Source organism: Symphodus melops (genome assembly GCF_947650265.1).
Source record: "Symphodus melops genome assembly, chromosome: 3".
Classification (NCBI taxonomy): domain Eukaryota; kingdom Metazoa; phylum Chordata; class Actinopteri; order Labriformes; family Labridae; genus Symphodus; species Symphodus melops.
The window spans coordinates 10,926,420-10,941,813 of record NC_136693.1 but is presented as its reverse complement, the minus strand read 5'-3'; the positions used below and the strand labels follow the sequence as shown (position 1 = coordinate 10,941,813).

General features: G+C 43.1%; 1 protein-coding gene across 2 annotated transcripts in view; it reads right to left on the bottom strand.

The window, feature by feature from the left end:
• Positions 1–1,022: 1,022 nt before the first annotated feature.
• ankrd11 (ankyrin repeat domain 11) overlaps positions 1,023–15,394 on the bottom strand; it is a 96,610-nt gene continuing 82,238 nt past the window's right edge. Inside the window, exons 6-14 of one of the 2 annotated variants that reach the window (XM_079339145.1) lie at positions 14,539–14,739; positions 14,275–14,417; positions 13,972–14,119; positions 9,411–13,866; positions 6,600–9,318; positions 6,351–6,449; positions 5,832–5,975; positions 5,633–5,725; positions 1,023–5,511 (exon numbers count right to left, since the gene is read on the bottom strand). In XM_079339145.1, the coding sequence (XP_079195271.1) occupies positions 5,326–5,511; positions 5,633–5,725; positions 5,832–5,975; positions 6,351–6,449; positions 6,600–9,318; positions 9,411–13,866; positions 13,972–14,119; positions 14,275–14,417; positions 14,539–14,739 (8,189 nt within the window). In that variant the 3' untranslated portion in view covers positions 1,023–5,325. The remainder of the gene's footprint in view (positions 5,512–5,632; positions 5,726–5,831; positions 5,976–6,350; positions 6,450–6,599; positions 9,319–9,410; positions 13,867–13,971; positions 14,120–14,274; positions 14,418–14,538; positions 14,740–15,394) is intronic. The other variant, XM_079339146.1, reaches the window with a different exon arrangement.

Sequence of the window (15,394 nt, the reverse complement as noted above, 5' to 3'; positions counted from 1 at the left end):
TGTTTGTTTTATTAGACTCAAATTGTCTTGTACTACCTGACTATACTTACAATCACATTATAAGTTAATCAGGCAATTTGATGTAGAGAACATGATTTTAAAAAGAAAAACAATGCTGTAGAACTGGTTATTAATAGTTCTTAGTTTGACACCGCCCTCAATAATGTCTTCATTTTAATTGATTCAGCCTGGAATTACAGTAGGCTTTAGTAAGGGTCCAGTGATAAGTCACTTGATACTGTGTGTGGTGTTATCAATGCTTCAGCTGGGATTGGACCCAAGATGTCAGTGCTTTTCTGGCTCAACTGGTGACACATTTGTTTCATCTGGCTTTAACTCCAATTACACACTCCAAGTCAACACTCATGATGGCAAGAGTAAATGACAGGAGTCACGCGGAAAGTTTGTCTGAGAGATGACAGCACATGCAGGCATAACAAGGCACGACTGGTTTGTCTTCCTTGTGACAGTTCAGTTTATAATTCAGTAAATGTACATTTATAATGACAGTAAATGTATGATTTAATGTGGTATAAATGTCCAACATTTACAATAACATGACTCCCATGAGCACCAGAAGAGGAACAATAAAGGAAAACTGTGACGTTTGGCTGAACCAAGCTGTTCCTTTTGACATTCAGGCTCAGTGACTCAAGTTTTCAAGAATGTGATATCATCACATGCACCAAGCCATGTCAGAGAAGCCATTTTGAACATCCTGGTTATGAAACATCCTGTTGGCTTTCATGTATCTTTTCAAACACCAAACAAGGTTTCCTCATCTTGCTGACAGAAGCCTTGACTACTCCAGACAGCCATAATTTGTTTGGTGGTTAAATTGATCATGTTTATTTAATTGTCACAGTTACTCTGTTATATGAAGCCCATATTCCCTGATAAGTGGATTTATTTAGTGTGTAGAAGATGAATCTTTGTGATGTTATTGCATAAAAATAAGCTTTTATATAGAGAGAACAAATGGGACAATGCAAACACAAAAAGAAGACTTTCAGGACGGCATGTAATATTTCAAAATTTTATTAACGAACATAATCTCTGAGGAACAACAGCAGTTCTCGCGCTCTCTGTACATGCAACTGTAGAAAATAACAATTTAGAATTTTTACTTTTCAGTTTGAGTCTTTTTTCCCATCCATCCTCATTTTCAGTTTCTCGTGTTTAATTTTTTGTCTTTATTTTTTTGCAGGAAATCAACAACAGCTAGAGGTGAAAGTACTGGATTTCTGTTACAGCACTGACAATAGCATCAACGACCCCCCTCTCATGAATCCCCTCCCTCCCTCCCCTCCTAGCTGCTCCAACAATATGTACACAAATAAACTACATTGTACAAATAAAAAAATGTTACATTGTTACATCATAATCACCTGCAGCAAGCGCACACAGCTCGTTTGCTGTTAGAACCCCACATTCTACGCAATTTTTCAGACTAGTACAAAGAGGAGGGTGCAAAACGTCCTGGGAGGTTTTATTTACAGAGCTATGTACAGTATGTCTCTTTCACGCATTACAAGGAGGAAAATTTACACAGCGGAGACCAAAGTCAACTCAAAAACATACCACAGGTGTCAGAAAAACAAAACAAAAAAGATAATAAATAGGTTATTTCTCACCATTTAAAGAGTAGTTCTCCATGCTTTGTATTAGTCATTTTCCACTCTAAAAAAAGGAACAAAGAAATAGCTACAGTCTGGGTTTTAATTAAAAAAATATACAAATAACCAACGAAAACTAGAAAAAGGCTTGAAATCGTGATTCTATAGAATGAAAAAATAGCAATTATGTATATTTATGTCCAATAAGAAAAAAACAACACATAACAAATCTAAAATAAACAAAACGAATGAATGTGAGGAGAGTAGAGGTAATATGTTGCTGACTGAGGTGGCATCAGGCTAGCATCTGTATCACCACAGCCAAGTGCTCTACTGTGCATCTGAGGATTGTTGTGTTTTTGTGTCTGTCTTCAATTTAACCAGAATTCACTGCTGTCTCGTTAGTAATTAAGATTCACACTGGGGAATCAATGCGGATGGATGTGTTTATCTATTGCTCTGTGCAGCGGTGTACCGCAGTCTGGGGGAGAAATCACCTTTCAGCTGTGTCCACCATCACCATTTCAAGCCTTTGTGGTTCAAATTAAATGATTACGCAAGTAAAAACAAAGGCAGGGATTAAACCGTTGAAAAAGGGATGACACAATAAACGGAAAACGCACACTTGTTGATGTCTTGTAAACAATAGTGAAAGGGTGTGGTTGGTCGGGGCATAGTAACGGTATACATTCTGCTCAAAAGAGCAACGTGATTGACATGCCACTGGTGTTTATGCTCTATACAGGAAACAAATAACCCTAAGATGAACACGACAACATTCAAAAACTACATAAAATGAGCTAAAAAAAAACACGCAGGGATTCTGTGAACAAAAGACACTCTTAAAACCTCTTCCCAAAAACTAAAACGAAACTGTGTCAGAAACCAACAACAAATGAAGAACATGACACACAGGGCTTAAAGAATACATTTGTGGGTATTTGTGTCTGTTTTTGTATACCAACCAGTATATGTTTGTTTCTGAAACATTTCCAGACCTTTACATCTAGCCACCTTGTCTGCACAGTGTAATAGCAACAACCATTGCACTTGACTAGACATACCATACACAGCTATGCTGACTGACAGTGTGTTAATAATTTAGAAATGTTCAGATTATATTGCCATCAGGATACATGAGCAGCTCTCGCACAAAGACGGGCCCACTTAAAAAAGAGGATTAATAAAAGGAATCACAAATCAATGTTAAGATGGGGTTTCAATTAAAGGTTGACTTAAAAAGTAGAAAAAAAGAGATTGGTTCAGCGTGAAGCTATTTCTTTCCCCTGTTTCTATTAATGTCTGTTAAACTTTTTGGTTCATTCTTAAAAGGTTTAAGTCTCGTAACTGTCTGCTTGGGCTCAACATAAGGACGTGATAGCGGCAAACAGCCACTGCATAACAGAGTAAATAAGGAAGTAACCTAATGTTTAAAAATCCCTGACAACACTAGCCAAACGCCTGTAGATTAAACATGGAGTAAAAGACGGATGAAACTGGGGCTGGTGGTTTAAATCTGTGATGACTTCACTGATGCTGGGGTTAAACTTAAATCAGATGTGGGGAAATTATCTCCCTGTTGACGCTCACAACATTTACATTTATTTATAAAAGCCCATTCTAGTGAAAGGCCACATGTCTCAAGATAAGCCAATTAGGGTTCTGCAGTTTTCGGAAACTCTGGTGCCATCTAGTGTGTAGAATTGGAACAGCACATTGGGACAAAAGGACAAAGTCATCACGGAATAAAACTATTTAGTGGCTGTTACAAGTCTTCAGTCTTAAGAGAAAGCAGACGAGCTAGGAGAACAGACAACTATATGAAGTTCTGAAGAGCCAGTTGGCTTTCAGACAATGACGCTTTGTGACGAAATTATTTCAATCCAAGTTCAGGAGATTAAAAACAACAGCAAATATATTCGTTGGAAACATTTCCAAATTATAATGATGGTTTTGCTTGTGAATGACATCTAACTCTCATCCCACCCATATATATCTATGTGACTTTGCCCAACAATGAGTACATTTTTTTTTCACTGAAAAAGGCATTTTCTTGGTTGGAATTTTTTTTTTTTTTTTTTAAGATATAATCGTGTATTAAAGCAATGAATAATAATCCTCTGTCTATTCTTTAAATAAATCCTCAACAACTATTCTGCTACATCTGAGGGACTATATGGTGGTTGGCCTGTGGGAGGCCGGTTTAATCCAGAAGTGATCTCTGTCAGCTATTTGTGAGTCATGATCCATGTCCAGGTGAGTTTCTAACCCTGGAGTGGGTCAAGAGATGGGATCAGACAACTGTACTGGAGTCTTTCAAATACTGACAGAATCGTGTACACATTTTGGCCCATGGATATGAGGGGGGGGGAAAGTGCTGCCCAAAAGTGAACTGTACATAAAAAGATAATTTTTATTTCTTTTAGGTTTTTTTCTTTACACTTAACTGAGTGATATTACAGTACATAGGTTATTTACAACTGTGCAGTAATGTGTGGCAAAATAAATTATCTAGAAGGCAGCAAGAATACATTGGTTAACGAATATAAAAACTGTACATAATTTACGGAATACAACTTTTTTTATTTTGTTTTTGTTTTTTTTCCATTAAACTAATATTGGCTCTGTAGTGTTTCAAGTCACTTCCTCAGAAACAATGAAATGCCCAAGTAAAGAAATAGACAAAAACAATATTTCTCTCCTCCTGCCGAACCACGATTTCTCAAAAGTCTCTTGAATCTCAACATTCGTTATGTTTGTTTTTTCTTTCTGGTTGTCCTGTGGTGTTTTTGCAGTCCATGGCGGTCTGATGCGTTTTTATTGGAGCGAGCAGGATGGCTGAGGAACACTCCGGTCTGTCCTCAGAGATCCATGCCTGCTGTCTTCTGTTTAGCCAGGCTGAGAGGCTGCAGGCTCAGTCTCTACCTCTCAAACACTTGGCCCTGATGTGCACACACATCCCTAACCCTCTCCCGTGTTCCCTACCTGCTGCAGGCTCTGGTGCTCTACTGTTAAGCAAGGCCTGGTGCAGTGTGAACAGAGAAGGCCTCCTCTGGGTGTACGGCCATATCAACCCAAAGCCATCAGCGACTGGTCCAGGCTTCCTGGTCTGTTCGTCTGTAGATACACGAGGAGGATTCACATGATGCACCACAACTCAGTGGACTTCCTCTGGGTCAGTGCTGGACTAGTTCTCTTGGCCCACCAGGAGCCTCGAGTCATCAGAGGAGGCTTCTCCTCAGTCCTCTCTCAGGACAGGCACCACGCTGATGGGATAGCTCTACTCTGAGACCTCCTCCCAGTGGTGGTGGTGGGTCTATTGAAGCCGGGATCAAAAAACAAACTCAGAAAATATATCTCTGTCCACCAACTGAGCACTGAGGAGTTCTGTCGCAATGTCAGAGTCTCAAAGCAAAAACTTTTTCTGCTTCTCAAACTCTGATCAAATAAAAGAGTAAAAACTTTGAGAATGAAAGTGCAAGTTGTGTTTTTCTTTTCTCCTGTAAAAACAACTTTCCTTCTTCATGGAAGGGAATCGAGAGCAAGTTTTTTTTAATTTTCACTCTTTTTCTATAGAATATAATTTTTTTTCTGTCTTATGTCCTCTGTCAAACTTGCTAGCCCTTTCCATTCGTTCGGTTTCGACGAAGTCTCTTTGAGAAGAAATGATTCAGACGAAGATTTGTTTCCTTCTTTGAGCACAGGTGTGTCACGCAGGCAGCAGGACAAAGTCATCGTTGACATCGACCATTGGCACGTAAAAGGACGGCACTTCATTTACGCAGAGGGACTTGTGCACTGCTGGGTCAAGCTCCTGGACCTTTAACTGCCACTCCATCCTTTGCACTGCGTTGAGAGCAGCTGCCTCGTGTTGTTGCCGCATCAAAAGACACGTCTAAAGGAGGAGAAGCCAAGATATATATATATTTTTACAACCATTTGTATGTGAAAAAGAGATTATGGTATTCGTACCTTAAACAAAAGACATCAATACAAGGCAGAGAGGGGTTATTTACCTTCATGCGGTCATATTTATCATCCACATCCTGGATCCAGGAAATGAACTGGCGAGCATTAAAGCGATCTCTCACAGATTTATTCTCATCCCCCTGAAAACAAACCCAATTCATAATACACATAAGTCAAGAAACAAGATTATTTTTGTCTGGCTCTGTAAGAATAAATAATCAACTCTACATTAGATACATTTCCTACCTGGCTCTCTGATGGCATGTTGTATACTTCAGAGTCCAACAGCATTGTGCAGGCGCTGAACGGCACAGCCTGGTTGGCTATAGTCCTGGCCGCTCTGCAGTGAACCCTTAAAACCTCCTGCTCGCAGGAAACAATCAGCTTCTCCTGTGAACAGAGAGCAGTGACAGAGGTACACGTGAATATCAGATATAAGAATAGAAGTCAGTAAACCTACAGGCTTGTTGCCGAGGTGAATAGAAATTGGTCTTTATGAACAAAGCAGCTACACATGTTTCAAAGAAATGGTCCTCACTTAATGAGGTAGGAAGATGAAATAGATTTGTGTCTGCAATTCACTCAGGTTCAGCCCAGGAGCTGAGGGTATGCAGATTTCAGTTGAAATTCCATTAAGGACAGGCTTTGATCTTTCTTCAAAGAAGTGCTCATGGTATTAAGTGCATATAGTAAACGTTCATGTATTAAACCAGGGCCAGGGAGAGAGCCGAGTGTATTAAGAGAATATGATTGAATATTTCTTACCCGTTCTATGCTGTGCTGCAACCTGAGCTTCCCTCTCACTGCCTCCTGTTGTCTGAAGAGCTCTTTCAGAGGCTCTGACAGCGATGGAGGTGGAGCAATCTGATGAACAAACAAGGGAAAACAAAGAGTCTCATATACATGCATTTACAAATACATGAACATTCATATGTAGCATCAACCTGTACTGGCTCTATTTTAAATACTTAAATTCATGTTGTGATGGGAAAAAGCAGAAACACCATGACTCACAACAGGTATGTGAAGCTTGCTGAGCGGTTTGCCATCCAGAAGGTAGGAACCCGTGTAGGTCACATATTCAGCGTAACACTGTGGGGCCTGTGGGGTAATGTAGCACAAAATCTTCCTCTTCTCTTCGATCTTCTTCCTGATCTGCAGGTACTCAAAGTAAGGATTGGATCGATCACTGTGGTAGGGCTCGATATCATCCAGCTTGATAGCGTTAACGACAACAGCCAAGGTTTGCTGAATCATTTCTCTCGTCTGCTGCATGGCTGTGTTTACCAGCTGGACCTGGACCTGCTGCCCGGCAGAACGTGGGAATTTCCTCTTTCGTGGGTGCTGAGTCTGTGACTCCTCATCATCAATGGGGAGCGGGCGACCTTTCGTCGTCTTACTGATCACAACCGACGCAGACGTCGTCACAGCAGTGGGGACAGAGACTGCTGGGGTTGAATTAGTGGAGGAGACACTAAGCACAGATTCTTTGTCTTTCTTTGGAGCTGAGAGGGACGAGGCTAAAGTGGGCGTTGGGGTTCTCGTAGGGATTGGATTAATGCTCACTGCTGGACTGGTTGTTACGGGGGTAGCGGCAGAGGATGAGGTGATTATGCAGGAGGTAGGAGGGATTGCAGCAGCGGAGGGATTGTTCTTGGCACGATTGCGGGTCATCCTTTGAGGAATTTCATCCACCTTCTTGGGGAGATCTACAGTCGGAGATACTGTTGTTAGAGGTACTGGAGTTAGCTTGGATGTGGTCTCTTGAGTGTCAGTTAGTTCGACTGTGTTGGAAAGGGCAACTGCGACAGGGAGCTGAGGAAGAGGACTGCATGATGCAGGCTCTTCTACGGGCTCTGCTACAGGCTCTGACATCTCCTCCTGCCTCTCCTCTGACTTCATGGCAGACACCGATTCCGTGGTGAATGGCGAGGGCTCAGTTAAGGTCTGGACTTGTATCTGACTGGCATCTGATTTCATTGATGAATACAATATATTAGAATCCAGCTCCTCGGGTTCTCCATAAAGTCCTTTTCTTTCCAACATGCTGCCTTGTTGCTGTGTAAGACAGAGGGAGGGGTTAACTGGCACACTTTGAGGCTCAGGGTCCATCTCTTGCTGGAAATTGGCATGTGGTGATGGTACCACTAAGTCTTGTCTAGTAGGTTCCTCTAAAACTAGATCTCCAGCAGGACATGAAGTTTTATCCAAGTTTGGCGAGTCCACCTCCATTATATCATCTCTTTCTGTGATGGTATGTCTAATGTGGGGTGTCGCAGCCTTGTTGTGGTCAGCTAGCTCTTGGTCCCGGGGATCAGCTTCTTCTGCCTTGTCTGGTAGTGGTAGGTCAGGCAAGGAGAACGGGCCAAGGTCGTCCAATTCATCAGCATCAGCTGAGAATGGGTCCGCCCAGGGCACAACCGGCTCAGGGGCCTCAGCTGGAGACATATGGCTTTCAGTGGTGGTATTGAAGTTATGAGTAGTCTGTCTTCTGTCTGGTTCCTCACATGTTGACTCACTGTCAATTTGCTGACTTTCCTCTATGCTGGGCTTGTTGCAGTCTTGAAAGAACGACTCCAGCCTATTGGACGACGATGAGGTGTTTAAATAGTTGGGTTCCACATCAATTGCTGCATCAGGCCTCTCTGGAGAGGGGATGTCTGCCACAGCATCCTTCTGCTCATCATATTCCTCTGGGTCCTCCTTATGCCACCTATTCCAGGTGGCATAAGGGGAGGTAACATTTGGGTGGCCTGACAGGTGCTGCATGTCGCTGTCTGAGTGCGAGTACGGGCTGGTTATTTTTGAGACCGCTGCCTCTATCTCCCCGTACGTCCGATGGGGTGATTTGAGATCCATTTCAGTGCTCCATCCCAAGTTGTGATCATAACAGTTCTCTTCGTGGTTGGGTGCAGAATGTGCGGGGGAGTGCTGGTGAACCTCTGGACCCTGTGGGTCTGGGGACTCTGCAGGCCAGCTCTTCCTCAGAGGGTCCTCGACTTGAGGGGAGAAGGAACACGGTTCCCTTGTTTGCTCTGGCTCCCCCACCGCACATTGGTCCCCATCGTCTCTCTCATCCAAATCACCCATGTCACCTTCTTCTTCCTCCTCCTCCTCCTCCTCTTCGTCGTCGTCATCATCTTCGTCCTCATCATCATCTTCCTCTTCCTGTTCATCCACGGCAGAGGGAAGATTTGAGTGGACCAGGTTAGGCTCACTGTGGTGAGGCTCTGAGATGTCATCAATGTCCAAGGGGGGCAGGGCTGCAGGAGCCGGCGTAGGTGGTGCGGCGATGTCGAAGCAGGGCTCCTGGGGCTCTGGCCGGTGCACCGGTGTAGAGGGTTTGGGCAAGTAGCTGTTGTACACACTCTCAGGAAGGTGTTCATGACCTTCTGAGTCAGAGAGAGTTGTTGATGCCAAATCTGGACTGTGATGGGCTGGTTCCTGTTGCGGAGACAACATTCTTATGGGGGAGAAATAAGGAGGCGATATGCACTCGAGCCCATCCACTGTTGCTGATTTGTCCTCTAGAGCTTGTGAGGAAGATGTCGGATCATATTCAGCGGCAGGATCACTCTGCTGTCGGAGGAACTTGTCGGCCTCAGCCTTGAACTCATCCTCTAAAGGCCTGCGGACGTCAGAGGACACAGATCGGCTCACAAGTGGAAGCTGGAGGTTCTTTGCAGGGGTCGGGCAAGTGCCCTCCTGGAAACTCTGGGAGCTAGAGTACCTGCTGGGTTGACAATAAAAAGACAAGAAATGAGAAAAGTGTCACATTCAAAGAGAGAACAACATTTACTGTTTAAAAATAGTGTCATTAAATACCTTTCAAAGAAGGATGGGAAGCAGGCGTTCATTGACATAGTCATGGCCGATGAGGTCTGACAGTCCAGTCCATCCAGCATAATGTCGGGGTAATCCTCTGCACTACATGATGGAGTTCGTGGAGTCTGCATTACTTCCTCAAAGCTGGGGCAGGAGATGACCGATGTTGGTGTGGGAACACCAGTAGGCCTGTTTTGATCAGGTCTTGGAGAAGCTGGGAGGTTCTCCTTCATTTGATGGCCAGCTAGCCAGTCCTTTGAGTTTTGACTGTCAGTGGGCTGGAACTTCCTGCCAGGGGACATCATCTGTGCTGGCAGACCAACATCCTTCAGCTTCTTTTCTTTAAGACTCGACTCCAGACTGTTGGACTTCTTTGACGACAGCTCACTGCGATTCTTCCGCACTTCCTCAGTGGACTTGGTTTTGTCCTTGAGTTTGGGGTCCCCTGACTTGGGTCTCATCTTCTCCATCTGCTTCATCCTCTCTTTATGTCTCTTGTGGCGCTCTTCAAACTCCTGGTCTTTAAGACTCAACATCTGACCAAAGCTTGTCATTTGATAATCTCCATCCACCAAAAGTTTTTCACGTGGACGGTTATCTTTCCGCACTGTGTCTTTGGACTGAGAGATCTTTTCATTTTCATCCTTGACCTTTGACTTACTGTGGTCCAATCTGTTGTCTTTGTCCAAAGTGTCTCGATTTCTGTCCTTTTTCATATCAAATTTAGGACTGTCTTCTTTTGTGCGGTCTTTAAGAACAGTGACCTGTGGGCTATCTTTGGAGCCTGACTTCACATCCTCTTTAGAGTGTTTAAAAGATCCAAAGCCATCAATGTACTTGTTCTTCTCCTCCTTTATTTTCTCCTTATGTTTCTCCTTTTTCTTTTTATCCTTTATTCTATCACTAATGACACCAGAAGTTTTCTCTTTATCTTTTTTGGACATCTCTTTTTCAAACTCCAATGTTTTATCAAAGTCGTCTTCACCGTCTCCCTTACTCCCATATGGGAATGTGTAAGGGTCTGCCTCTAGAGGCATTGGCTCCTTCTCAAAGGGTAGACTCTCTCTGCGGCTGTAGGACTCTCTAATCTCCTCCGTCTTGTCACGTTTGTCTCCTTTGTCCTTTTTGACCTTTTCTTTCTCCTTGTCGTGACTTTTCTTAGATGACGATGAAGATGAGTGTCGATGGCGCTCTTTCTCTCTGAATTTGTCCTGAGGTGTGGATAAGGACAGGGAGTCTCTTCTGTCCTCAGACATGTCGATCAGGCTGATGGAGTCATAGTAAGAGGTGAGGACCGGCTCATGACCTCGGTCGGTGAAACTATCTGAAGAGATTTCACTGTTCTTGTCATTTGAGTCGTCCTTGTAGTCATTCATAGCTTCCTCTTCCAGTTTTTCTAACAGGGACTTTTCATTCTCACCACTGCCTTTTGAAGGTTTCCTTTCCTTTGAGTGGTCCAGCTTGTCTTTATATTTGCTCTTTGTCTTCTCCTCACTGGTGTCTCTTTTGTCCAAGAGCTTCTGCTTATTTTTCTTGTCCTGGTTCGAGTCCACTGACATTCTGTCCTTTCTTTCCTTGTGTTTGGCATCCACTGAATCTTTCTTGTCTTTGTTGTGTTTCTCTAGGGAGCCTTTCCTCTCTTTACCCGTGTCAAATGTAGCCTTTTCCTTCTTTTTCTCTTTATGGTCTTTGTCTTTCACCCTCTCCGTGTTGTGTTTCGCTTCTGCTGAAGATTTTCTGAGTTTCTCGGAAGGGAAGTGATCCAACTCATCCTGGTCAGGAGTCGAGTCTTTTCTGATGGTGTCGGAGAACGTTACACCTCCATTGTAGCTGTCCTCATCGTCATCACTTTCATCAGTAAATATGTCGGCTATCTTGTACCACGTTTTCTCTCTTTTCTCAGTTTTTCTTTCCTCCTTCTTCACCTCCAAGAAATCCTTGTCCCTATCAGCATGTTTGTCTTGAGAAGTCTTTTCTTTCTTGTCCTTGGTCTGTTCGGAGGACATCTTTCGATCCTTGTCTTTGCCATGAGACTCTTTGTGTTTGTCTTTTGCTCCCTCCTTCTTGTCTTTGGCGCCCCGATCGACGTCCTTTTCCTTGACCGTTTTTTCTGTGGAGGCTTTCTCGCTCTTATCCTTCTCCTGATCAGCTACTCTGTCTTTTGTTTTGTCTTTGTGCTTGTCAGCTTTCGTCTTTTCTCGCTTTTCTACTCCGTCGCTCTTCTTTTCTTTCTCCTTTCCGGAATGGTTTCTTTCTCTGATATCACAAGATTTACTGACAGCATCAATGTCTTTGAAGAAGGTATCATTGCCATATTCATCTCTTACAGATTCCTGCTTGATTTTCATGTCCTTTCTTTCCTTCATGAAATCATAGGAGTCTTTACGTTCCCGACTTATGTCCAGAGAATCTTTGTCTTTTTTGTCTTTTACAGTTTCGGTTGACTCCTTCCGCTTCTTTTCTTTTTCAACTGAGTGACTTGAGTTTAGTTTTTGTTTCTCTGACCAGTCCTTTTTCTTTTCATTTGTCTTTTCTGATGAGTCTTTTTCTTTCTTCTTAGACGTGGCCTCTTTATCTGTTCTCTTGTCATTGTGATCAGATTTCTTGTCCTTGACTTTGTTTTCTTTTCGCCTCGTCTCTTCCTTAACCGTCTCAACAATTAGCTTAACGGCATTGTTGGCTTTGTATTCCTTGTACTCTTTCACAGAAGCTTCCCAGCTCTCGTCCCCGTAGAGGGAGGAGTCAGAGGACATCTCAGAGCCCCATCTGTCATGATGGTCATCTGAGGCACTTAGCTTCGTGTCCTCCAGGTTCAGGAAACGGTTGTTGACGTCATAGCCTTCATACTCAGGCTCTTCCTTCGGCGCCTTGTCTTTTTTGCATTTCTCCTTCTCCTCCTTGGTGTTCTTCTCCTTGTCCACCTTTAGATGCTTTTCCTCTTTCTGCTCACTTTTACGGTCCGCTTTTAAAGAGGATTTCTCCTTGGACTTTTTCTTTTTCTCTTCTTTGTGAGCCTTTTGTTTCTCCTCCTTTGGCTTCTCCTTCTCTTTTGCATTTCTATCCTTGTCAGATTTTACAGGCTTCTCCCGCTCCTCCTTAATCGTCTTGTCCTTGGTGGAGTCTTTTGCTTTCTTGTTTTTCTCCTCTTTCGCTGTTCGGTGCAAGTCTTTTCCAGATGACCAATCCTTATCCTCGGACTTGTTTTTCGAAAGCCTGTCCTCCTTCTTTGAATGGTCTTTTTCATGTTTGGATAACTTGACCTTGCTTTCAGCTGCAGATTCTGACTCAACAATTAGTGACTTCTGTCTTGAATCATCAAAATCAAAAGAATAGCTTTTGACAAATTTCTCATTCATGTCTTGATTAAGTACTAGACTGGGAGCTTTGTCCTTCTCTTTATTTTTGTGCTTGTGCTTTACTTTATGCTTTTTCAGCACTTTGCCATCTACATCAGTTTTAGAGATTGAGCTGTCTGCATTGGAGTTTTTGTAGAGATCAGAATTTTTCTTGTCTACAGTGTTACTGTGCACATTGTTATTCTTCTTTTTATTCTCCTGCGCTTTCCTCTTAACTTGTTTTATTGACTCTACACTGGAATCAGCAGAGGAGTAGTCAGATTCGCTGGATAGTCTCGTTCTGACTGAATCTGAAAGAGAACTGACATCCGACCACGTAGGAGACGACACAGTCTTCCAGCCATCTGTCCTCCACTGCTTTGGATGCTGTTCTGCTAATGATGGTACTTGTTTTTGAGAGTTCAAGTTGCCATGGGATGAGGAGGAGGATGCATTGAAGCCAGGGGATTCCTTCAGGCTGGCTGCAGAAGAGTCCTTTAGACTATTAGAGCCCTTATCATCTTCACTCTCCATATCTCCACAATCAGAATCAGATGTACAGAATTTGTCATTGACTTTGCCAAACCTAACTTCTTTACTGATGTTATTTTTACTCTCCTTCTTCCGCTTCTTTTTTACTTTACTTTTGTCTTTCTGTTGCTTTGAGCTCATGCTGCCAGAGTCTCTTGTCTTAGTATTTGTTGGCTGGGCTTGTTGCCGTGGCGTAGGTGCCGGCGTGAAACACAACGTCCTATCATCCTCGTCTGAACTGTTACTGTCAGAGATGATCCGCCTGACAGTTTTCTTTGGTGTGAGCGAGTTGCTTTTGGAATAGGTTTTGACCTCCATCTTGGGTATGGAAATGAAGCTGTTAGCCTTGGGGATCGGTTCCTTGCGGAAGTCTTTTTTTAACAGGTGTTTATCGTCCACGGGAGGCACGCGCTCCTCCTCATCATCCTCATCAAATTCATATTCATCTTTGACAGGTGTGACGGCGGACTTAGGAGGGTCTGTGTTCTTCCCTTTCGACTTGAGGCCCTTCTCAAACTCTGAGTCTGTGTTATTGCCTTCAACGGAGCTGGAGGGTGCAAACGAGGGGGCGTCCTCCTCTTCTGAGGATTCTGTAAAAAGATAAAAGAGGCACAATCAATATTAACCCTTTGACCTTATGCATCTCATAACAATCATACAAGCAGGCTGCCTAAAGATTTAATATATATATATACCTGATGAACTTTCTTCACTTGAGGTGTAAGTCCCTTTCCCCAGCAGTAGATTCAGCATAGTTGGAGAGTTGGCAACCTTTAATGGCGTTTCACCTCTCCTGTTGCTTTGCCTTGGGTCCCCTCCATACCGTAAAAGTAGCTTGACAACCTGAAACAAATAACAGATAACTGTTAGACAGACATATGGACATGATGTGCTTATAACATGTCTAACAAATCCAAACCAAATAACTTTTATAACCTCGGGAACAATAAAGACGCTGTTTCACTTGAGCTGCTTTACAGAGATGGATTTTCCTTTACCTTAAAATGTCCATTATTGGATGCATCATGTAGAGGGGTGTCATCATCCAGACCCTTTGTGTTGACCTCCGCTCCGGCTGCCAGCAGCTGCTTGGCCACATCATAGTACCCCCTGTTGCATGCCTCATGCAATGCAGTCCAGCCTAAACATAAGGGGATCAACTTTTTAAGGAGGTGTATGCAACAAGTGACTGTAAAGACTTTTAAAACAGTAAGTCTCGATATGCACAAAGTAATGGATCATCAATGAAAAGATCTTCTCACCTGCAAAGTCTTTTACATTCACATCAGCTCCCTCACTGATGAGCTCCTTGATGCGGCGTACCTCTCCGCGGATTGCTGCTCGGTGCAGCCGAGTCTCTCCCCTCTCATTCCGTTTATTCACTTTGTCTTTGGTTTTAGATGCAGAGTTTGGCGTTCCCTTCTGACCCAGACTGGACTGTGACTGATGCTTTGGTGTTGTGTCTGTAGGTGTGATGGAGAGTTCACTGTCAACATTAGTTTGAAGTGCGTACAGCCACAAGAGGGCAGTCTTACTCTGGCAACAAACCCCAAATGTGGTTGGACCTAGTCCACTTAAGTTTATTTCATCACATTTACAAGATTAAACTAAAGCCTTAATCACATTCAGATCATTGAGTTTGCAATGCTATTGTCTGAAATGATATTTGAAACACATTCATTTAATCCAAGTCTATGCCTTCAGGCCTGCAGCAAAGCAATGACTACTATTAAAAGTGGTGATGTACTGGTCCTCTGCAGCCTTATTCAAACTCAAATGTCAACAGCATGAGAAAAAGAACAATGTAAGGGCAAAAAGAAATTGTTCAATTTACAGCCACACTCTGCACACCAAAAATAAAGTTGCAGTTACAGGGGAAATATGGGGGGAAAACACGTATCAGAATCTGTGTTCTGATTAGGCTCAGGTGAGTGGGTTGATGCAGTACATCCAGAGAAATGCAATACCTGCAGGAGAGTTTGTTTTATTTGCTTTGTGGTCACATGATGTATCCAAGAAGAACATTTCCAGTACTTAAGGTCAACCAAATGTGACTTCTACTGCTGCCAAGACAAGAAGAACTTTTTAACTGGTAGAATTGATAGATGCAGCTGGAAA